This window comes from Corapipo altera, unplaced genomic scaffold (assembly GCF_003945725.1).
Source record: "Corapipo altera isolate COAL_440 unplaced genomic scaffold, ASM394572v1 51, whole genome shotgun sequence".
Classification (NCBI taxonomy): Eukaryota; Metazoa; Chordata; class Aves; order Passeriformes; family Pipridae; genus Corapipo; species Corapipo altera.
Window position 1 is genome coordinate 8379912 of NW_020884892.1, and position 25809 is coordinate 8405720.

A 25809-nucleotide genomic window follows, 5' to 3' on the forward strand; every position below is an offset into this window, starting at 1 on the left:
TTGGGGATGGGGCAGTGGGTCCTGCGGGGGGCTGTGGGCACACCCAGGGCCGGCTTTGGCTGCGGGCACCGGAGCGGCCGGAGGGAAACATCCCGGTTTATGCATATGTACAGCTTTGAATGTTTTACAAACCTGATGTGTGACACATAGGGCCCAAGGTGCCGGCCAAAAACACTGGAGGTTTATTTTTTCCCTTTAAATATAGAAATAATCGCATGTAAACTCCAAAACAATCATCAGAAAAGGATAATTTTTCTTATGTACCCCCTCTGCCTCCCAGAGACGATCCTCGCCTGTTGCATTTTTCTCCTTTGAAAAGGAACAATGCCTCTTCCCCGCAGGGCTGCGATGAGATTTCCATGGATCCTGGTCGCTGCTAATGTGATCTGTTTCTAGTTCCAGTCTCAGAGGATGCTAAAGCAAGGATAACCAAGTACCTCAGTGCATTTAGGTCTTCATGTAATCTAAAGAGAATCAGGAAGACTGTTCCCAGCCCCAAGTGACAAGGATCTGCTGGTATCACACGTATCATCACAGGTCTGCCCTCTGCCCGGTGCTTCAGCCCCCACAGGGCACCATGGGCAGTCCTGCTCTGACACTGCTGCCCCAAAGAGCATCAGCAAAACCCCAGGGGAAGCAGAACAAATTAGGATCCCAGTCCTCTTATTTGTGCAGGGCCAAGTCTACTCAGCACTGTGTGTAGCAATTATGAATTATTCACTTTATTTTACTTTGCCTCATTCTTTTTTACTGTAACACTACATGATGTTCTCTTCTTGGGTCAAAACCATTAGCTGTCAGTACCTCTAGCAGTATGAAGAGCAATGTATTTATTAAGATCCTCTCTCCCCTTCTTTCTCATGAAATGAACCCTGCTCGTATGTGTAACAACCACACACATCTCCAGCAGCAGAGGCTCCATACCCTCTCTGGGCCTTGGTTTCAGTGTTTGGCTCTCACTGGAAATGATTTTTTTCTCTAATTGCAAATTTCCCTGCTGCAACATGTAGAATCCACTTACACATCACTGACAAAACCACATTTCAACAGTAGTTTGTCTTCAAGTCATGGCAGGCACCTGAAAAAAGTATACAAATACTGCACGGGCAATAGCCTAGTGGTAAAAACTGAGTTTATTTATTATTTAAGTAAAAAATAACAAGAAGGTTGCAAACAAAACACATATTTTCTATCTAGCATTTATATAAAAAAATATCTCCAAAGGCTGTTATAATAAACAGTCTATGACCCATCCTGAATCACACTATACATATTTAGCTTTTCACTGATTAATAATTTCAAAGTACAGCTGAGGTCCAGAGCAAAGCATGTCACGGTGTCCACGTTGTAGCTGGGAAATGAGCTGGAGGGTGTCTACTTTTAGCCTGTGAGATCAGCCTTTGTCTGAGCCGCCGGACTTCTGCCATCAGCTCCCGCTCCTGGCGTGCCAGTTCTCGTCTTCTGTCTAAAGACACTGGAGTGCAAGAAAACTCGGACTTAGTATTGCAGCTAATGGTTTTCCACATACACTACAAATACCTATTGGAAAACAGGTATCTCTGGCACACAGTACCACTGTATGTGAGACAGCCCTCAGACCTGCAAAGAGCAAGTTCTTTGAAAGCAGCACCTGTTTTGCTGCCAGAAGGTCAGATGCTAATGGATGGTTACAGCACGTCCATGGATACATGCTCCCATTGCCTGCAGAGTTTTGTACATAAGGTGCACAGGATTTTAAATTGTGCTTTCCCTGCCAGTTGCTAGGACAGCCCAGAAAAAATGATTAGACTAATTCTTGACTATAACTCCCAGTAATATTTCGATGAAAGACAGCTCCACATCTTCTCAACATTCCCAAATCATACATAAATATGAAGATAGGAAAAGCATAGCTACAATGATCAGGTCAGAATGCGATTAAACTAAGCTGAGGTTTACTAGGACTACTCTCATAATGTGACACACTTCAGGCACTTCCTTTGTGTGCTGGACTTTTTTTTCAGGTGTGAAATAGAACACAACAATAAACTGGTTTACTATCCACTAAACACCCACACAACTAATAATGACTCAATCACACAACGAGGTGTTCCAGTAATGCTTCTGAAACTAAACATGAAAGAAAACAGAGTCCTAACTTTGAAACTTACTGTGTGGTGATTGCACAAATGCAGATAAATCATTCAGACAGATGTTTCCAGACCTCAGCACCTGCTGGACTTCTACTCCTCTCTCTGTACGTCTGGCCTTCAAATCACACGGTCTCTCTGTGGAATGGAGAGAAGGATTCTTTGTGAATTAAAACTGTGTAAGTTTCTAGTGAATTTTCCTAGCTTGAGGTGAAACAGTTTTTTTTCAGGAAGCTCCAGCTAATGGCAAGTACAATTTGCTCAGAATTAGAAGTCAATGTTCCTACCCTATCGGTCAAGGCTATGCATCACTGCACTTCATTTTAATAAATTACAGCTCTGTAATGTCATTAATTTCTTAAAATTCCCTTTAAGAAATTACAGCTCTCTAAGAAATTACATGTGCTGTTTCTTCCTATATAATTAATCTTCTGACAAATATACCATAAGATCATATGGAATATGGCCACTCATACTTGCAGTTTTAAGGAAACACCCATTTTAATAATGTGCATTTGGAAATTACTCCATACCAAAAACATTAAGTAAATAAGGGCAAAGGCTGAAAATGTTTGCCCAAAGCAATACTAATTACCTAACCTTAATACTAACCACTAATTTTGTGTGAGCCTTGAAGACATAGGGGGATAAGAGAAATATCTGCAAAAACACACAAATGCAGCATTTGGGAAAGATGTACTGGCCAGTTCTGAAAGCACATACATGTGATTTTCTTCTGTGAACAAACACTTGGAAAAGTCACTTCTGGTATAATAGTGTATATCATCACAGGACAACCTTATTTGACAGAGGATTTCTAATGGATTGGCTTAAGTTGAGGTAAACCTGTGTCCCTACCATAAATGTCACTTATATAGCTGCATCTGATAGATATTGAACTGAGATTTCTTTCCAAGTCTAGCCTGATATATTGGTTTCATGAAAGAATACTGCCAAAAAGTACTTATGTAAAGGAGTTATGCTTAAGTTTATCCCTAATACTGGACACTTAGTTTGAGTTGTTGAATGCTTCATGCCAACATCCACACAGAATTGCATTATCTATATGCTCACCAAAATAACCATCTTCCCTTTCCAGCTTTTCAGACAATTCTAATGCATCATTAATTTTGTCATCTAAGAACTGCTTTCTGTGCTCATCTGCTGCAGCAGCTGCCTTCTGCTCTTCCTCTAGTTGAGCTTCTTTCTGTATAATGTCTTCCCACTGTGCAAGAGAGATATTAAATGTCTTCAACAGATGTGTTGCAAGGAAAAAACAACAAGTTAAACCATCTGGATTATTACAGATTACACTTCACCCTTAATTCAAAATATATGTTACTAAGATGTGTGAATGTTTTATTTTGAAAAATGTCTCAATCAAACACCTGGAGAAAAGCAAAAGTCTTGGGTCAGAGAAAAAAAAAAAAAGAGAGGAACTTACAGAAATAGAAATATACTTTCCCAAATCTAAAACATTCTCACCAATTTTCTGTAGTTCTTCCAGAAACTTCCAGTCAAAACAGGAAAGGAGATTCCTAACAAAATATTTCTCTAGTATCTTTCAGCTTTATGGTCTCCACGTTATGGGTAAAAGACCAGTGTGCCAGGCCCACTTAGGAAAAAGAAATAATGCAAATACCTTTTTTTCTTCTGTCTCCCTCATGGCCTTCAGCAGTTCAGCTTCTCTCACCCTGTTGTCATGCAGGAGCTTGACTAGTTCCTCGTAGACCTTCTCCCGGTCCTGGTCGTCGCGCCTCAGCCTCTGCAGCACCTGCAGCCTCCAGTCGGTGTCAATGCGCTTCTGCTCGGCTTTGGCTACATTTCCTTCAGCCACCTAGTGAAACACCTTCCTTACCAGCAATCCACTTAGTCTGTTCCAGTTGCACAGCCCTACCTACAGACCAGGCAAGACGAACTGAGGTGTTCTCCAGTATCACTGTTGGATGTCCCTGCTGGGAGGCTGCTCCTGCAGTGCCACTCATTTACAGGTGCAGTTGACATAAGACTGATACCTGAATGCCAGTACTTTCACCCACATCCATCTGCTTCCAAAAATCGAATGCTGTTTACAAAAACTCAGGCCCATATGTTTTTTTCTAGACAAAATACAAATGCAGATGACAAGCATATGGGCAGTGGGATAGCTGCAACTATTTTTCCAACTGTGCAGTTACAAGTTTTGAGGTTGCAAATCTGAACAATTCCTAATGTCAAGCTACACACATTCATTACTGTGATCTAGAAGACATCTTCTACCGCTGAGTTTCCTGCCAAGTACAACCAAGTGAAAGATCACTTGAGGCTTACTTTTGTTTTGTTATGGTTACAAACAAAACATGTTCCTTAACAGGAGGATGACTTATTCTGAAAATCAATTTTGAGACTTATGTGCCTTCTAAGTGTTGAGAAGTGAAAAAAAAATTAATATTCCTAGCAGATCCAGGGAATTTCAGAATTATGTAGATGTTTGGACACTTCAGTCATATTTTCAAAAACCTCAAAACTTCAAACATAGCATCCTAATGTATTAATATAGGTATTTAGAAATTAGATTTCTTTAGAAAATATTTCTATATGAACTTGAACTAGTTAATTGCAATCATAATACTATTAACTAGTACTACTTGTACTAGATAACATACTGGCTACCCCAAACACATGTTAAGATCCAGTCATCTTACTGTCTGAGCTTTCTGGTTTTCTTCTCTATCTATTTCCATCAATCTCTGAACACAGTGATCTTCCAGATCCACCTTTCTTTGATGGGCATCCACCTTTTCTTTCATTTCCTTCGTAACTGCCTCTTGATCTTTGATTAGATGCTGCCAAACACACAAAGAAAAATTACTGTTGCTAAGCTACTAGCTCACATTTGTAATTCTGCCTCTTTAACATTTATTAAAATTTCATTAAACTAGTATATGAATATATCCACACATCTCATCCCACTACATATCATAGCTGTCCAAGAAAATGATAGTTCCTGCTGTTTTATTAACTTGGAATTACACTAACACTAGAGTCATGACAGTGGTCTCCCAGGTTGATATGGATGTAATTCCAGTCCTCGGATTACAGTGGAGCATAAAACCAGAATTCCAACTTAAATGAATTAGATTAATCATGAAAATATTCTCTACTTTTTATGGCAAATTTTAGCCAAAACCTCAAAATGTTTCACAAATAATAATTGTGTTTCATGGTACTGGGACTTATAATAATCACATCTGCAGCTTGAATGCAGAGATGATTTGCCAAAGCAGTACAAACCAGCAGCAGATCTAGAAATAGCATTTTAACTCTTTCTTCATGTTCACCAGGGCAAATCTACACAATTTTCCGGAGAAGAAATAACCCCTTCCCAGGCCTGTGGGAATCTACTGAGTAGCTGAGGCAAAGTAAAGATACACAACCTTCTAAGCTGGAATAAGCCCCTCACTGATGGCAGCAAAACAGTTCAGGGCATGGCAGGGAAAGCCTGTCTGCACAGATTCTTGTGGGCAGATATATATCCTCAGTTAGTTAAATATCTGCTACCTTTCTAGACTAAAGAGGATGATCACTGTAGAATCAGTTCCCCTAAAGAGTTGACTTTACATGTACTAAAATACAAATGAGCTTACCCTGGTTTGTGTTATGTAGCCACAATCCAACTGGCTGTGTATTTAATAAATAGATGCTAACAGAAATTTACCCCAGTTATGCTCAGCATGGCTTATAAAAAGTATATGGCCAAAATCTTTAGAAAACCACACACAAGCAGACACACATTTCAAAATAAGGGTTAGATAGGTGAGTGTCCACTTCATTCCACTGGATCTACACACATGCACGATGGGCACATGTAGCTATGATTTCTAAACACTTAACTTACTATTTCTAACCAAAACAAACATTTCTAAAGCCTTCCATTGGCATCCTTCCTTTTCAGTAATTTATAATAATTATTTATAATAATTAACTCATATTTAACTTTAAACAGTATTACTGATTAAAGCCCTTTATTATTTACTAGCGATCTCTGAATTATAAGTCAGTCATTTCAGAAAGGAACTGCACATTCCCAAGAAGCCATCCTTTCCTTTTTGCTTAATGATGTTGTTGGCAACTAGACAGTTTTTCATCAACTACATCAATCTGCTATACTGTTCTCTCCAGAAAACGTAGATATATCTGGATATCACAGATGAAAAGGTGGGAGTTTCTGGGATCAGGAACACACTGTTATAGACTTATTTCTTATTTACCTGTTCCTTACTTCCCTCAAGCAGCTGAGCACACAGCTAAATCCTGCAGCAACCAAATGATCTCTCTGCACAGGGTAAGAATAAAACAGGGACGATACGAGTATTTTCACCCAAAAAAAGAGATAATAGTGAGTTCTGCTAATGGTTTTATCAACAGAGGTTTTATTCTAAAATAAAGGTATGAAAGAGGAAAAGGAAAAAAAAAGGCCTCCTTTTTCCTGACAAAGTCTGGTTGAATGAACATAATTGAATCCAAGAACTTTAAAGGAAGAACCATTAAACATGTGTATAGCTCCCTAACAATTACCTGCTCAAAAAGCTGTCTTTGTGATTCAAGTTCCATCCGTCGTACTTCTACATCCTGAACAGTAGCAGCTGTTTCCTGCTCTCTCATGGATGCCTTGAGAAGAGAAACACATGAAAATATAGTAAAGAAATTCTTCTCCCTTAAAAAAAACATTATCAAGAATGTGCAAACCCCCAAGATACACCCTTTCCTAAGTTCTAGTTAATCTTCTGTCATACCATGAACAGAAAATATTGCACATCAAAAGCTCAGGGTAAGGTGGAGAAGAGGCACAGAAAGAGTTTTACATGCAGCCAAGCTTGTTAGGGAAATGTCAGGCTTGAACTAGTGCTAATAACCTGCCAGATGCAACTCTGAGTTGAATAAGGAGTCTCTGAACCCAGAAGGCTGAGGAGGACAGCAGACAGGTGGGCAAGTGGCCACTTGGCAGAACATGTGCTGAGCTGGAGCTAACGAGTCTTCCAGCACCCTGACTGAGGGAACAAGCACGCACTGTGCACTGTGCTCTGCAGAGTGTGGTGCTGAGACACAGGGAACAGCCCTGCAAAGGCTCAGTTTGTGCCCACGAGGTTCAAAAGCTTCCATTCTCAGCATTGCATGCCACGGTCCCCGAGCTGGTAACACAGAAACAGAGCCATGCCTGGCCAGAGGCCACTGCGGAGCCTCCCAATCAATGGCAGAGTTAATTTGCAATCTGGACATACAGCCCACAGACAGCTGAGAATTCACCAGCCATTTAAGGAACTCATTACATTTTTCAACACTGCCGATAATCAGACGAATCTGACTTTTCTGAGGAATTTTCCCAGTAAAGTAAGCCAGTAGAACATACTAAGTGCCAAAACCCCCCTGTAAAATTATGCATTTACCACTTAAAGCAGTCCATCTCTTACTAAATACACCTCTGGCCTCACAAATCACAGTACATCAACTACAATTTTAGTTATGCATTTTTTCCTTATTTATTTTCACTATTAAACCTTCTAGAAAAGAACTGCTTTAGCAATGCTCAACCTTTCTTGCAATTTCATCATCAAGACGTTTCAGTTCCATTTGAAGCTGATCTTGCTGGTAGTTCAGAAAACGCCTTCTTGAAGCATCTAGAAGTTGTAGTTCCTTTACTTTCAGATCTCTTTTAATAGCAGTGAGTCTTCAAAGCCAAAACAAACAGAAACAAGGGAACTTGTATACATAAAAGGTCAGTACCAAAGAGCACAAACTTACAGTGCAGTTAGCCATTAGTTACTGTGAACTCATCTCTAACTTATAAAGTTTAGGACAGTTGCTTTCATTCATGTAACTTTTCCGGTTTTCATTTATGAGGCAAAACTAAATTCACAGACACACAAACATTGTTTAATGGCAATGTCCCCAGTTAAGCTTTCAAGTCCCGGGACCTGTTTCTGTTCCACTTTAATAAGCACTAGTTTAGTATTGCAACAATCCAAAACTGGAAACCGTTCCTTAGAATAACTTCAGTGTCCTGGTACCTCTTGCTGCACAAAAATAGTCCTAAGTTTATTTGGTAAACATGAAACTCTTTCAAGGAACAAAACCATAAACTGAAGAATATTTTGCAAATAAATTTTGCAAAAAAAAAAATCTCACTGCTTTTTTTAAAAAAAACCTCTGTGGTTACAGAGGTTTAAGAGATGTGCTCCCAAAGGTGATGGTTAAGGACAGGGTTTAGCAGTGGACTTGACAGCCCTGGGTTAATGGTGGGACTCAATAATCTTAATGGTCATTTCCAACCTGATTCTACAATTACTATTAGTTGATTTAAGAAACTATGGAGATGTTGACATTCTCTTAAACCTTCACAACTGCAAAACATACAAACTAACAGTTCAGCTTCATTACTGTCACAACTGTTTGCTCATCAACTGATACATAAAACAGTCTTTTTTCTAGATCCACTAGAAATACAAGACTGGATACAGTCACTGATTGTCGGAGGACAGAAATTGTGTGAACAATTTCTATTGCATTTCTGAGACCTTTGCCTTGGCATGGCTGGGTGCAAACAGTAAAAATACTGCGCCACTAATATGGCTGCAGGCCTTGTGCCAAGGTGAAGGAGGAGTTGTTTTGGCAAGAAAACAAGTTTTATGGACACCTGCTGTTATCCAATTAGTGCTGTACACCACAGTATGTTTTCCTTATGTATCCAATGTAACCTGGGGAAGAATCACATGCCTGTGTGTCACAGGCAGCTTATAAACTGTCTGTCCTCTAATAAAGCAGACATTTTTGCCAATCATATTGATTTGTGTGCATTTCTGTCTGACCCCCTCCGCCGATAACTGATACTATAGGAACTCTCATATTTGCAGCGTGGGTTAGTGCAAGTCTGAAGTCTCAGTGTGCAAGTACACAGCAACTGACTGCTTAAAAGTACTCCCAATTCAAAGAGACCAGAAAAAAAGCTGGGAGCCGAGAAAAAATTATGAAGTGACTTGACCTCTAATCTGCTGTATTCCCTCAGGCAAGGCAGTAATAAGACCCAGATCACTTAATTTTCACACCAAAATATGACCTGCCAGACCACAGTTATCCCACATTACAATTTATAGAAATTAGTGGTTATTTCTCCTTTACTTGTGGTTAAAAATGTAATAGCAGGATGCAATAGCCAGACCCCTAATACTTCTTATATGACAATACCTCTGCCTTTGTTCTGCCAACTTCTCTTCTTCTTCCAGCAGCATTTTCCGCCTCTGTTCTTCAGCTTCTCGAAGTAATTTCTGCTTTTGATACCAGGCTTCATCTTCTGCTTTCTGTTCCTCTGCTTTGGCTTCTGATTCATGTGCTAATTGTCTAAATGGAAGGAGGTCACATGTTAATAACTTAAACCAATTATCAAGAATTTACTTGATTACTTAGAAATTAATGACTGTATTAGCAAAGAACTGCTGAAATGAGACAACATGACAGAATACAGCATCCCCTTTGTACTGATAAAGTACATGAGGAAGAGTTACAATACTGTTAGAGACAAATAGGGCATGGCAGATGAGTGCAGGTATTTTCTTCTTCACATTCTTAACAAAAACCAGTTTCTAAAGGTGCCTTGGCATCATGGCACCCACTGATTTCAACAGCAGGCTAAGAACTCCTGGCCCTTCAAAAATTGGACCCACAAAGTCAACAAAGGTTTAGGCTCTGACTGTGAGATTCCAAGTCGATCACCTTTGGCCCAATATTTTTTGCGAATTAGCAAATATTTTTTGTTTAAGATAAAACTGATGATTTGACTTCAAAATGTGTCAAACCAAATAATACTGAACCTTTAGCAACTATTTAAAGTCATCTTCCTGAATCTTCTTTCTTGTCTCTCTTCTCAAGCATATGCATTACAAAAGACAAAGGCAATTGTGTCCACCTGTCCCTCCCAGTCTGAGATTGTCGTCAACTTTCCCAGTAATACCTCTCTTTTAAGTATTCCATTTCATCCTGTCTGATCCGCTCCCGTTCCTGAGCTTGATAATCCACAATGAACTTGGGATATTTATTAAATATAGGGTACTGTCCTTTTGTAAGTGGTATAAAGTCCTCAAGCATACGCTGTGGATGGATGTCTAGTGGTGTAGCCTCCATAAGACGATAGGCTTCCTTAATCACAGCTGTGATCTCCAGGTTGTTACGGTGATGAACGAAATACTGTAAGAGACATGCTTCCATTTACATTCTACAAAAGATTATACACTTTTATGTATTTTTACATAAATATATATTTATTTTTATTACAGCTCTTTGGGAATAATTAGGTAAGTTAGCAAGATCTATATTTCAACAGTAAATCTACAAAGGGTTTATTTAGTTATCCCTACCAATTCATAGAATATTACCAGTTCAAATGACTTGAACCAAACCTCTTTGAGTTGTGAAAGTACACTCTGGTTCTTTTCCTTCTCTTCAAATGGCTGTTGTGTAAGGGATCTGGAAAGTTAAGCGTCAATTTAGAGTGTTCCACTGCCCAAACAGACAGTCCTATCACTGGATGAACCTCCCTTGACTTTTGGTGTTCAACCATGAAGATTGGAAGTTTCTCTTCTTGCAGGACTATTCTTCCCATCAAAGACTTTATTTACCAAGAAAATATCTAAATTGGTCATTACTAAACACGGCAATAATGTTAGCTCTTCAACATCAGTCAAATTGACTCTAAAAGCACATTTTAGAGGTGGAACCCTTTATTTGCCTACAGAAATGTTTTCATAAGAAAAAAACTCCTTCCCCCATGTAAGGCTAAACATAAGGAAACATTTTCATTTAGCTTCAGAGAACATTCAATAATACTGCCTAATTTTGCAAATTTGAAAACAGGATTATGAAGCAACATAACAGAACGATTGTGTATTGTCTCCAGAGGCAGAAGTCCACATTAGATCCCCAAAAAAGAGGCAGAATTATTTTGTGGTTGGTGAACTATTGAAATTTACAAAATGGCTTTTAGTGGCATTAGAAAGCTTATGAAAGCTTTTAAAGTTCTCCTTGCATGAAATGCAGGAAATTGCTCAATGTTTTACTCATTTATTGTATATTTGTCAAGTACCAGATAACTTTGTTCAGAAACATGTATTAATATATTAATGTGGAAATTAACATCTCCTTCTAACCTCTCTAACAACAGATACAATATTTTATACATCTCTTGCACATGACTGACTTGAATATAAAGAAGTTTACCTCAAAATCCGCTGCTTGATTACACTGAAGCAAAGGAGCTCTGGAACATATAGTATAGGCAACAACAATCATTAGAAAGTATGAAGGATGGTTGGAGAAGATATTGTCAAAGACTTTCAGCCATTCTTCTCTTGTTAGAACCTCCGATAACAGTGTTTCTAGGAGAGGCCAAGCATAAACCTAAATTATTTAGGAAAAAAGATAAAATAATCCATTAGTACAATTTTACCATCCCTTTAAAAGACATAACATGATTTTTCTTGCCTTATACCAAGAATCTATTGATTTTTGAAAGAAACAGGAAATAAACCAGACCATTTGAAGATAAGTTTCATCACCAACTATAAATATTCAGAGTAAATATGGGGTGATTACAAATATGTTTCTTATTTCACAGGATGTCTAAATGTTCTGTTTAAATTTGTGAAGCTAAAATCATCCCTAATGATGAACAGGAATTACAAAATTAATTCATCACACTTATGTTCACTTAAAAAAAAAGGTACATTTATAACTTTATGAGTAGATTTTCAAGCAATGTGGACTTGAAAGCAAAGAACTTCTAAGAACTACAGTAGCATGTGCATGAGATTTATGATCACAGACAAGAAAGAACAGCAGGAAAGCAATGATATATTCTTTACACTCTCATATTTAATTGAGAGTTATTTAATGAAAACTTCCCCAAAATAGAACTACATCAAAATAAGACTAGTGCCCTAGTATTCACTGCAGTACATTTTTGTATACAAAAGTTGGCTAGAACATTACCTGTGAAGTCACATTGTATTTTATTAAATGCTGGAGTAGTTCTTTGTCATGATGTGCCAAAACATTTTCCATCATACTAAGGACATTAACTGGAGGATTGGGAAAATATTCAAACCAGTGCTGGCAAAAATTAACTGAAAAGAGAATAAAAAGCCCAACACAATCCACTGTAATCCAGAGTGACAGACTCATGACAACCTTCAAGTTTGTTTACAACAGCCATGAATTTAAGAGGTAGTTTCAGGCAGCAAAGGCTGTTTAAGATACTCCCATCTCTTCTCTTTCCTAGCATCTATTCCTAAACCATTCCCACAGTACACTGCTCCTCCAGCTGCACTGGTATGAGTTTTTGTGTCAGCACACTGTGAATCAGACTGAAGAACTAAGGCTCAAATATAAAATGAAAAAACTCTGTGTGCTGTGGGACTAAGGCATCAGAGGCAGACGGCAATACTTAAACCAGTATTTCTGTCTCATGAAACTACAGCCTGGATCAAGTAATTTTTAACGTCCTAAGACTAATTTCTGTAAACTTGGATACTTGTCCACTAACAGCATGTGTTTGCAAAGCGGGTACGTATGCTTGGCAGCACGTATCTTCTGCAGGCTTAGCAGCAGCTGCAACAATTAATTTAAGCGTAAAGCACTTTAATTTAGAATGTTTCTTCAGAAGACAGCCACAGTCAGTGTTCAGACAAATGTCTAGTTTTGAGTTGCCACATGCTTAGGACAACTAAACACAATAAAACCTTGAAAGAGATCACTCCCTTTTGACTGGCAGCGGGTGAGGGGGTAGGTGGGTGTGACTACTTTTCCCACATCTAAGAGACCTCATTATTATGATATAATTATGCTAGATACACTTAGTTTTGCTGATTACACTTTACAAATACTATTAAAACTGCTAAGTTTTTGCTAGATACACTGCAAAAGGAAGTCTAATATTTGAGGTTTTTGTTTTAGGCACGCAGTTGCTACATATTAATTAGAAGAGAGCCTGATGACCTCTTAGGAAATACCTCATTCATTTCAGCAGGAAATGCTCTTTTGCATTGGAAAGCTTAACCATGTTGCAGCATATTTGAGTTTTTAAAATCATTGCTTACCTACTACTGTTGCAACAACTTCAAAGCAGATCAGCGGGTTGTTCTGGAATAATTTTACAAATGGGAATGCCAGCAAAGGAATATAAGGTGTCTCAGCAAAGATAGCAGACCAGTGAGCTAGAGCTGATAAGGTCCTGTGCACAAGGGCAAACAGGGTGTAGAAAATCAATATAAAACCAGACAAAATTATAATATGTATTTTAGAACCACAACATAGAAAGATTGTGAACTTCAAGACAGATGCAGGATTGTATGTGTTATCAAAACAAAATTACATAAAGGCACTACTATTTCATTTTAGAATTTTCCTTACAGTTGATTCCAGCTCAGAGGATACATTTCAGATCACTATATGAAAATAAAAATCTATAATATTTAAATAAATACAAATATATATTTTACCTCTGTAGAACTCTCAGCAGTTTCCTGCTTTTGATGGGATACTTATTGTGAATATTTACAAAGGCACTGTGGGTTCCCTTATCTATTAAGCTACTGAATGCCAGGTGGTTTTCAGGAAGCTGTAATAAGGAACGCCAAACAAACATCCTGCAATTAAAATGCAGCCTTAGTCAAGCAACTTCTCTTTCATAGGCCAGTAAATACAAGCAATTTTATTTTGTGCAAGCATGACCTTGCACACAAAAAAAATACCTGTACTTTGCTGGATATTCTCCAAATCCTTTCAATAAAGCCCGCAGACGCTTCTTGTTTAATCCACCCGGCAACTCATTCTACAAAATAGGGGATCAACAATAAATGTAATGATTTGCTCTCTTTTGCACTCTGATCGAAAAATTGAAGTTCCTGACATAATATTTAAAAAATAAAATGTCTATTGCTATTTGTTACATAGTCCTAGGTATTTCAACAACAAAGAAAAGATAATTCAAAACATCATTTATTGTCTCGTGAACTCAAGGAACAGCTGCCACTGATTTCAGTGAGAAGCAGATCAGACCCTAACTGACTAAACCATGTACATTTAAATGATGGATATAGCAAACCATAAAGAACACTGACATAAGAAATAGATCATATGGTGACATATGTTGCAGGAGGATATATATACACACAGATATGTGTATGTATATATGTGTGTACATAGGAGACACAAGATAAAGACAGAGAGAGAAAACGGCACAGTGATGACAGAAGGGAAATAAATTTAACAGTAATTCATCTTCTAAATAATTAATAAAAATGAAATTATTTTAGGCAGACATTTTAAAGGTGCCAGTTTGCTAGCAGGGAAGCGGATCAGATCTAGCAAATATCCAAATGTGTCACAAGTTGCTTGAACAACCTCAGAGGTACCCCAAGATGACTGGAGGTATCTCTGGCTGTGTCACATACTATAGGAGTATAGGAAGGCTAAAGAGAGAGAGAAAATGGTACTAAAATTTCCTTAATCCTTTCTCTGTTCAAACATCCAAGTGCATCGGTGCCTGAACTTATTCTTTAAAATAAATGGCAATGAAATTTAAATGCTGCAGATGGGAGAACAAAATATTTGCAACTTCTTCCTACCTCTTTATTTTCAAGGGATGCATTTCCTTGCAGTTTTAGCAATCTGGTTTGAATTTTGCTTCCTCTAGATTTCCAAGACCCCTCTGACCTTCCTGGAGTTACTTTCATTATCAGTTTATTTGTCTCTGATGTGGACTTGGACCCATCTTGTACAACTTTGAACATGGATGGTGGAGGCTAATATTAAGCGCAAATACCTTGGTTAAAATCTTGTAAGACAGATTATATAACACTATAATTTGTTGTTTATTTTACATGCCACATTTCTGAGTTTGATGGCCATAGGAAGAAGAACAGAGATACAGTTCTACCATAGATGTATATGGATTGCATATCTCTGAAAAAGAATGTCAGTGAATAAAAACTGCTTTAACTATAAGAAGGTTTATATAACTTCCAAACCAACTCAATCATGTCATTTCTTTGCTTAGCAAACACTAAAATATAATTGGATGTGTATCACGTACTGTTAAGGTTATTACTTTAGTGTGTTTCTCAGGGTCATTAAAATACTTTGCATTTCTATAGCACCAGTTAAAAAGAATACAGAAGACCTTTACAAACTTTAATTAGTCTTCAGTGTCGGGCAGGCATTAATTAATTCAACGCTGGAGATTGGGAAAGCAAGTAACAAAGTGGATCTCCCAGTTCACGTCAAACCGTCAGCAAAAGTGCAAATGGAATGCATGTGACATCTTTACACATCCTTCCTCAGCTCCAACTCCATCATTACCCAGAGCTGGTTACTGTTTACTTCAAAGACATGGTGATTAAAGATATGTGGAATTCTGGATTTAGAAACCTAACTCCCATTAATAAATTACTTTAATGAAATAAGAACTGGTATTTAGAATGTTTCTTGTTTAGGAAAGATTAGGGGTATGGTTGTGCCATAAATCATGGATGCTGGTATCCAATAACACAGTAAGAAGAACAAAATCACTAGTAATAAAAATACCATTCATGCCCACACTTTAAGAGAGCATTACTTGCTAAACATTTCCTATTGGAAATGGAACAGAAGCAGCACAATTATGCTGCTTCCATCTCCCCCCAAACATCACTCCGCAAAGAACTGATGCATGCAAATTGCTGTAGAAAGAAATAGCATCTCCCCCTTGTTCCAACACCAGAAACACAGTGATATATATACCTTAAAAACATCAAATTACCTGGCAGACTGGAGGAACTATGAAGGAAACTCTACAAACCACTTTTTCTAAACTTGTATTGTTAAATATGGCTCCCCCACATGTATCTGCAAATTACTGCTGATACAAAAGATATGTAGACAAATATTAACTTCAAGAGGATTTACTGCTGTTTTAGGAAATGTAAAACACTCTACCTTATTTCCTTCTTGAGTCAAAGCTTGGACACTGTATAAGTTAAGGCTTCCATTTTCCATTACTGATGCAATATACCGTCCATTGGGACTAATTGCTGCTGTACTAATTCCTTCTTCAGGACTCCCAATATCAAAAAGGAGTTTGCATGTTTCTATATTGATAAACCTCATAATATTATCTTGACTTAACACTCCAAGGACCTGTAAGTTAAAAGGATTCCTCAATTAATATTGTCAGAGTAAATCAAAGTGGAATACTCCATCCAGCAATGAGATTCCATTAAGCTAAAAGAGCAATTGAGCAAAGATTGAGCACAGTCACTTTCCTTTTTTTTTTGGTACAGGTCCATATCCCCAGTGTCCCCCCCCAAAGCCCTCAAAGTATAGGTCTTGAATCAACTAACCAAATATTCCTGTCTTAAGCTTTGTAACAAAACTGACCTGATTGGAACCCCCATCGAAACTGTCAGGGAGGAATTCCAGGTGACGGACAGCTCGCACTTTCTCAGGCATCTGGATTATTTTTATCAACTGCTTTGATTCCAAACACCATAAGTGAAGATGATTTGATTTTCCACCAGCTACAAAGGTCCGGCCATCTCTGGATTACAGATGAGGTAAAGTTTCCATCAGCATATTATAATTTAAGTTAGTATTAGCTAAAGAGAGAGAGGGTACATTTTGTTCTAAGCCCTCAAGTCACTTTTGAATCTGCCATTACTTTGTCATATTCTCCCACAAGAACAAAACACCTACTAAACAATAACATTTGCTAAGGTAAAGGATAGTTTAAACCTTATTTTAATGGTCATTAAAAATCAACTTTATTTATTTCAACTGCTATTGGACTATAATAAACACTGCTATTGGTCATTGCTGAAAGTACCAGTTACAGCAGACTTCAAAAGCTTATCTTATTATATAGCTCAATACTTCCATAAATTATTACAAATAAAAGAGAACCTGTTTAAAACTACAATTTTTGTAGTCTGCTTTAGAATGTTTAAAATAGCAATTTACCTGGTAACTGCAAACACCTTATAAAGTAATACAGAACCTTCTACAGGAGATGGCAACTGGTATTTACAGTGAAGAGTATCAAATTCCCATGCAAAAACAGAATTATCTTTGAAACAGCTGAGAATGGTGTTACTCAATGGAAGAAAAAAAACCTGGAAGAATATGGAAAAGAAAAAAAAATGGAATGTTGTCAAAGAAGTACACTCTAAATTGAACCAAAGTGCATGGCAAAATAAAACATGGCAGGAAACCATGACTGTGTGGCTGTTGCTGTAACTGTGCAAGGCTTGGATCCCACAGGCAGCTGGTCCTGTCCCCTGGGACAGCCTAGAGAGGGCTGGGCCTGCTCTCCCTTGCATTGGTTCACAACTTGTCATATCCTTTGCTAAGCCAGTTCAACTTGCCAAAATGACACAAATTTTATCTGTGTTATTTTTATGACTGTTAAAACTGTGTTGTGGAGGCTTCTAGTGGGTGCTACAGAAAACGCAATATAAGTAGTGGGAACGTAAACCCAGGAGCAGGAGGGGATGGGAGACATGAGCCAGAACTGGTCAGTGAACAACTGCTTCCTGCATCTTCTACAAACTAAAAAGCATTCAAACAGTACCAAGAGCCTGCAAATGCACTCTCTGAAGCATTCATCTCTAGACTTAAACTCCTTAGTTTTGCATACAACTATTTAAAATATTGTAGAATGTTTAGCAATCTATTCTCCAACTATTAAATGCAGATTTTACTGTGAGGATGAATGAAGATAGAACAAAAAAGTCTGTAAATATATATATTTTTGCAACTATTCTGAACATGTTTATTGTTTATATGCAACCTGTTTCCAAAAGAAAAAAAAATTGGATTACTTACATTTTTGGATGTCATCAAATACATTCTTGCTTAATGATAAATTATTGGTTTAGATCAGAGGTTCTATTTTGGCAGCAGCTCATGCAGCTTCAGTAAATTCCCAGTATCTACAATTTTGAACGTGAAACTGAAAATGTCTTCTGATATCTGAACATTGAGGGACTACCTGAAGTACTCACTGGCTGAGATTAACAGTCAGTGCTACAAAGTTCAGAGTTTTGGACTGAATGGTCTCTTAGGGCCTTGAAAATCTGTAAATCTGGATAAGTGGGATGGGATTCATCTTAGTGACTGGAATTTGGATGTTCGAGCCAAATTAATCACTTGACAGTGAGTAAAAATTACCTGCAGGGAAAGAGCTGCCTCACCTACCACAGTCACTTATCTTCAGACAGACTGAGCTGTCTGTCCTCCTTCAGGGACCCTGAAGAAGACCAGACAATGAAATGAGAGATGATGTCTATCATGGAGATGGATGAAGTTTAAATTTTGGCAAACTGGACTACTGAACAGCTCCTAATTTTCTGCTTTCTCGTAGAAAAATACCCCAGGATGGTCACAAGGAGATACTGAATAAGCAGTGATGCTTTGGAAATGGTCACTATAGATATGTTGTCTTCCTTCTCCTTTGTTTCACCTGCTGTCCATACACTGTGCAGCTCGGTCTCTCTTTTTAAACTAGCTTTGTCCCACACCAGCTTAACAGAAGGCATATGATAGAGTGCAGCTGGGCTTAAGTAAAGAGGCACCAAAAAGCATATGAGATTGATGATTCTACTCCACAAGCTCAGACAGTGAGCAAGAATCCAGCTTTAGACACTGAGTGTCAGGGCTGCAGTCTAATAATAAATCTAATCTTCAATAAAGCACTTACTTATCTGTATGTCTTAAATCATGGCATGGGAATAAATATCATTATTCTAAAGACAGGAAAATGAAATCCAGACCATTTGCATAATGTCCTATCAGAAATGGCAGCACTAAAAAAAAAAAAAAAAAAGAGCAGGCTCTTGCTTACCAAATACGATTTATTAATTCAACCCTTGTTTGGCTTTAACATCCTGATCCTACCAAATTCCAAGAGCCATTTATCAATAAGAAATCCCTACACATGGCTTACACAAAGAAAGATACTGAGCAGTAGAAAGATCTTGTCCACTAAAGAAATGCAGCCATCTTTGGAGGGGAGATATTATAACTATTTTAGCAACATGCACTACACAACAGTTCCAATATAACAAACAAACAAAGATGTATGGATCATTTTTTATGGTAATTGCTACGTGACTGTTTTAAGCTGTCAGAATTTCTGCCTGACCTAGAACAGAGTGAAGGCACTCAAATGAATAGCCTTGTTCTCTGCAAAATCAGCATGGCTTTTTAGTGACCAGCCTGACGAGAAGTTTGGTTTGAAGTGGTGTTTGTCAGAGTATTCACTGCAGGGCAGCACGTGTGCAAGCCATGCCCAGGCTCTGTGTCAGAACTTTCCTTAGTACTTATGCCACAGTGTGACATTTGGTGGCGCAGGCAGACCTGTTTAAAACAATGTAACTCTAAGGAAGACCTATTTAAACCACTCCCTGACATAAACATGTCATCCTTGTCATCCCATGCTGTCCCAGTATAAGTGTCTGTGCAGCAAACAGAAAAAAAGAAACCACTGGGCTGAAAAGCAGCAATTTCTTTTTGCTGAGTTCCTTTTCAGCCTTGTTTGTTCCTACATTCAGTTCTTAGTGTGCAGACAGAAGAGCAGCTTTGGAATAAGCAGCTGAATGGGGCAGGTGGTGGTGACTGTTGGACCATTATGACACCAAAACTGTTTTTAACAACACCCTTAAATCCCACTATCATTCAGGTTGGAATCAATCTATGGAGGTCCTCTGAGCCCACCACAGGTCAAAGCAAGGTCAATCTAAACCATGGCTCCAACTTCCAGGTTAAAATGGATAGTCAAGGTCATATCCAAGCAAGTTTTGAGTATCTCTAAAGATGGAGGTTCCTTAAAAGTTCCCAGCAGATCTCTGCAACTACTGAGTCAGTATTTCAGTGATCTGGGTGATGTGTTAGGATGACAGTTAAGATGATATGCCCAAAGAAGATAGAAAAGATTCAGCTGTATTTGAAATAATATTTACAAATGTGATTTTATTATGTGGTGTTATGCCTACTGAGGTGTGCTTGTTCACCCTTTAGCAACTGCTCTTTACTCACCTTCTGTATACCCACAGACTGATGAACATTGAGCTTTCTTATTCTTTGAAAGGTGTCCAAGTCCCACAGTTGTGCTGTATCAGTGGAAGTAGTGATAGCATACCTGCCTGAGCCATGCACAGAGATGGAAGACACCGATGAATCATGGCCTCTCATCCAACTAACTAACTCCTTGGTTTCTGCAGAAGTTGTTTAAAAAAAAAATGGAAAGGATATGAAAGTAATTCAAAGTGAAAGAACTACTACCTTAGTTGTATTGCCAACACTATGCAGTGGAATAGACTTATAAACATTACTAGTATATAACCATTTACCATCACAGCCCAATAAACAAGGAATAAAGGTATCAGTCTTCACATAGCTATTACACCTTAGAGAGGCATAACCTTCTCCACATCTCCAACTAACAGATTTTATAAATTATGCTCAGTTATACACAGAAAGCCAACTTGCACAGACTTGTTCAATTTAGCCTAAAAATCAATCTTCAAAAGCCATGAACAATGTGATCAGGTAAGTTCACCATGCCTCAGAGAATATCTGACATGAACACCCACAGTAACCTCTAGAAGTTGAGACTGAATGTTCTAGTCAGAATTCTCCACTTGTTTTTACTTGTGGACAGAGTGTGTGAATGATTATGCAGCTATTTACAGGTGCAAGGAAGAAAGGTTTAATGGCAACTGGCTATGACTACAGAAAGGTACAGTCAGAAAACAACACTTAATGAATTCCTTTAGGATCCAAAACATTTTTATACTGTGCACTGCATACTAAGGAAACGGCTCCTCTGTCTACATTGTCTCCCACTTGTGACTGCATGACCACTAATCTTCCCTCAGCAACCAAACTGCACTTGTGGCAAATACAGTTTACACTGGGTGGTTTGCCTGACAGCCCATGGGGTGGCTCCAGCTGACCTGCTGCTGTGGCATCAAACGTGGGAAATGGCTATAGAGCAGCTCATAAAGATTAACAGTCAAACTTTCTGCTGTGCTTACAAACAATTGAGTGCTTAAAGCTATCATCACCTGAGGGGTGACATGGGATTAGACAGCACAGCTTCTAAAGAAGGGGATGGAGCCCACCAAGTACTATCTAATACACCTCTAAGGATAGTTCACTCAATACTGACTTATGTGAATACCATTTATATTTTAAAACATTTCTGAGTATGACTTGATATCTGGAAACAGCACCATATAAACATTCAGTACTTTCTGGAATAGTTAATATTGCTCTAAGTGCACCCAAACATCTAAGTTTGTCTTGGTGTAGTTGAAAGGAAGAGAAAAACTGCAGAGGATTTCAGACCTTAATTCTGATTCTTCCTCTCTTTTGAGGAACATTGTGTTACATTAAAATCTTCACAGATAAAGCAGTCTCAAATCCTCAAATTGCAGATGAGTGATTCCTACAGCTTTTTAAAAATATTTAAATCCAGATTAAGAGACACTACAACTGCACTTTTTGATAAAGATCAACTTAAGAAGAATCAATTGTCAATGCCCTTCACCATTTAACTTCTGATCAAGACAGAGACACACAGTTGGCCTGTGAAGTTAATTTTTAACATTGCTTTTGAACAAGGATAGAGAACTACTTGAATACTCAAAAGTATTGACAGTTCTTTTATTCTATATTGTGACTTTGTTCAAATATTTTACTGTAAATATAATTAAGAACTGGTTCAGTTGCTAAACTTACATACTGTCAACTGACTTCGACTTTATTATAATAGAGCACCTCATTCTAAGCAAACATATACAGAACTGCTTAAAAAAAGATAACATATATAACTGTGATCTGTGCTGGACTTCAGTTAAACAGATGCCTGGGTGACTTAGTGGGAACGAGGAACTTTGGTAAAGCAAAGGGTTGATTTAGGTTCATTTACCCACAAGACTATAACCCCCATGGGCCTAAATTTTTCTTTTTTGGACAGATGGCATGAAATACACGGTATGATTTCCATAAAAAAACCTGTCCAAGAATTCAAGATCAAAACTAAAATTATATAGGTTTTTATACCAATCCTTCAAATTTCTCCTTACCTGTATCAAAGCACTTCACAGAATAATCTGCCAAAGCCACCAGGAACTCTGTCTTTCTGTGAAGATTAAATGCCAAAGCAGTGCAAGCCTGCATCGTTCGCTGGACAAGGTTGAACCTATTTAAAAATAGACATTCTCATTGTGTTAGGAGACTGGTTCCTGAAGTGAAGTAATAACTTAATCAGTTTCAATATATATTTCACCGAGAAAAAAATAAATCAACTCAAAAGGAGTAAGTAAATCATATCTAATTACAATAAATCTAAAAATCAGTCCTAATATTTTAAAACTCAGTAGTGAAAAGTTGAAAAGACTGGTTGACGTATTTCTGCAAATAAAAACCCACTAGTTAACTGCAATTCATGGCTCATTCATTGATCCATACTGACCAAAGAATAACTCCTTGGGGTAGTACTTAAGTTCTATGAAATTGCTGTTCTGCTTAGTTACAAGCCTCTGCTCTTTTTGAGCAGCTAAACTAATGAAATAATATTTAGGGAGGCTACATGAGACATCGGCTTGTAGTTTCAGCTCTGAGCAAACTACTATTTCCACATTCACGGGAAAATGAGGGTTAAGACCTGACCTATGGGATCCTGCCCAGGCAAGTTCCACACCCCTGAAGGTTACGGATGTCTCAGACAATTAAAATGACTTGACAGAAATATTCTTACCTGTTTCCATTCAAGTCAAACAGATATATATTCCCCTGGAGGTCTCCAGCAAGGAGAGAATCTCCAGAATCGTCAAAAGCCACATTCAGAAAACGTATTGTCTTTGAATGGTACCCTTGGACACCATGGATTATGTTCACTATAAGTCTGTGAAGAAAGCAAGCAAAACAACTGTGCTTAGAATAATTTTATTATTATGTATTTCTCCAAGACCTAGGATTAAAATGTTTCTATGTGAAAAATCTTCAATAAAACCACATATTTTTAATATAAAAAATATACTATAAAGGAAGTGATTCACTGTGTTGGAAGGTAGGTAGGAGGCATATAAAACAGATGGGGGAAATCCACCATTCACAATCCTCTTATGTGGCTCCTGGTTGCCTGATTTTCATTATTAATGAATAACACTAAGATATATCCTGATGGATCATCTACCAATGCATCTGAAAGCCCAATTCAGCTCTCAGCAAGGAACCTGGCTCGTCATTACCAATGCAAAGAAACATGCTGGAAAACAGAGCTGTGCATTACTGTAAGAAACCACTTTGATTAGATGTGGGGGTACATCAGTTCTAATATCATTTCCTTTAACAGTCTCCAAAAACATTTTGTTCAGCCTGGAAAAGAGAAGGCTCTGGGATGACCTAATTGTGGCTTTCCAGTACCTGAAGGGAACCTACAAGAAACATGGAGAGGGACTTTTTACAAGGACATGTAGTGACAGCACAAGGGGAAACGGCTTCAAAGTGAAAGAGAATAGGTTTAGATTACATACTAGGAAAAAATTCTTTACCGTGAGGGTGGTGAGACAGTGGAACAGGTTGCCCAGAGACGTTATGGATGCCCAATCCCTGGAAGTGTTCAAGGCCAGGTGGGATGGGGCTCTGAGCAACCTGGTCTAGTGGGACATGTCCCTGCCCATGGCAGGTGGCTGGGACACGATGACCTTTAAGGTCCCTTCCAACTCAAACCATTCTATGATTTTATGAAGAAAGCCATATTTATCACTATTCATCTGAGATATTACTGAACAAAAGTTTCTGTTTTTTCACTTCTATCCTTGCACTGTGCTGTCCCTTAAAACAGAGCCAGATGCAGAAATGAAACCCATGTGCAGAATAAGCTGCAAGAGCAAGGATATTCCGGGAACCTGGACAGTAAGATTTGGGAAATCTGCTACTCCTGGATTTATTAAGCTTACTAAGCAAACAATTTATTTTCTATCATCACTTAGATATAAATTCAGAGTCAAACTAAACATCTAAAACTTTGCAGGACATTGGCAGGCTGATTAAAGACTGCAGAGCACTGACTGGATGCTGTGACTGTGGCTATGTAAGATGCTGTCACCTCTCTAAGACACAGAATATGCCACCCAGCATGCACATGCAGCTGTGGAGGTAGGATACAAAGTCTGAGTAAACACCAGAAGAAGGGCCATACAGCCATGGTACAAACTAGAGACAAAACTAATTGCACCTCACTGTTAAGCCCATTCTTTTCTACAATAAAAGGGCCATAAAATTGAAACTAGAAAGATAAGGTATTTTAAATTATAATTGACATCTAGTGATGTGGGGTTTTTTATGACAAGTGAGTTATGACTTCTGCTTCTAAAACCACCCTGAAACCTGAGTACTTATCAGTGCAGTTACAGCATCTCCCACAACCTTCTCTATGCCACTCTGCCTTTCAAAAGTTCCTCTGCTACTAAACAGACTCGGGAGAAGAGAGTTAGGAGTTCACAGGGTTGCATCCAGAGTCCCCAGGGCAGAGGCACTCAAAGCAGTATCCATGCTGCTGCTCTTCAGCTTGGGCCAGGCAGTGTTTTCATTGTACACCATACTGTGATTAAACTCTGGGAATTCCCCTCGACATTTCATTCAGTACAAACAAACTGAAGCCTTAAACTGGGGTAAGTGCCCAGGCAAGCTGTGAGCAGCCTGAGCACGGGGGTTTCACAGCCTCCTGGGGGACCTGCTCTGCCTTCAGGAGGGGATCTCATCAGTGCAATAAACATCTCAAAGGCGGTGCAAAGAGGATGGTGCCAGACTCTTTTCGGTGGTGGTGCCCAGCGACAGGAGGAGGAGCAATGGCCATAAATCAAAACACAGGAAGTATCACTAAACATGAGGAAGAACTTCTTTACCCTGAGCACTGGAACAGGCTGCCCAGGGAGGGCATGGAGTCTCCCTCTCTGGAGACATTCAAAACGTTCCTGTGTCACCTGTTCTGGGTGACCCTGCCTTGGATGAACTCCAGAGGTCCCTTACAACCCTGACAATTCTATGATTCAAGGGGAACGTGTTCCCCCGCCTTCTACCCGGGCATATTCGAGCTGCCCCTCCATCCAGCCCGCAGACGCTCAGGCGGGCCCGGGCCGGCCGTGCCCCGTCCGCCCCCTCCCCTGGAGCTCCTGCTCCCCTCTGCCCGGCCCTGCCCTGCCCGGCCCTGCCCTGCCCCGTTACCCCCGCGGTGCCGCGGGCCCGGCCCTGCGGGCCCACACGGGGCCGCTCCGCCGCCCGCCCAGGTCGCAGCGCTCCATCCCAGCCCGGCGCCGCCGCTCGCGCGCTCCCGCGGAGCTCCGCCCCCCGCCCGCGCCGGGGGACGCCCCGCGAGTGGTACAGCCCACCCCCCCTTCACTCAACAGAGGGCAGCGGGAACGGAGGCGGAAACTCCCCCCCAAAAGTGTTGGCCTACCGGGGAATGGAACAGCCCCGCCGGCGGCCGCGGGGGCTGCCGGGAGTTGTAGTTCCCCTCGCGAGGTTGGGGAGCGGAGCGCGGTCAGCGCCGCGCAGTGAATAAAGTGGAGTGAAAACGTCGCGTCCCCGCAGGCAAAGCTGTTTATAACGC

At 39.2% G+C, this 25809-nt stretch overlaps 1 protein-coding gene across 4 annotated transcripts; it reads right to left on the reverse strand.

Moving 5' to 3' along the window:
* Positions 1 to 1127: 1127 nt before the first annotated feature.
* Positions 1128 to 25505, reverse strand: TBC1D31 (TBC1 domain family member 31). 4 transcript variants are annotated; one of them, XM_027645728.1, is made up of 22 exons: positions 25425 to 25505; positions 22954 to 23100; positions 22280 to 22395; positions 20226 to 20404; positions 17151 to 17302; positions 16572 to 16731; positions 16131 to 16331; positions 14783 to 14959; positions 13907 to 13986; positions 13655 to 13801; positions 13253 to 13386; positions 12147 to 12280; positions 11376 to 11555; positions 10114 to 10346; positions 9351 to 9503; positions 7701 to 7836; positions 6687 to 6779; positions 4814 to 4954; positions 3772 to 3966; positions 3204 to 3354; positions 2151 to 2267; positions 1128 to 1465 (listed from the first exon to the last, which is right to left on the reverse strand). In XM_027645728.1, the coding sequence occupies exons 1-22, from the start codon at positions 25499 to 25501 to the stop codon at positions 1332 to 1334; spliced, it is 3237 nt and encodes a 1078-aa protein (XP_027501529.1). In that variant the 5' UTR covers positions 25502 to 25505; the 3' UTR covers positions 1128 to 1331. The 4 variants fall into 4 exon arrangements, with proteins under 4 accessions (XP_027501529.1, XP_027501528.1, XP_027501530.1 ...); XM_027645727.1 differs by having other exon boundaries at positions 1128 to 1474; XM_027645729.1 differs by lacking the exon at positions 4814 to 4954 and having other exon boundaries at positions 1128 to 1474.
* Between the last annotated feature and the right edge of the window lie 304 nt (positions 25506 to 25809).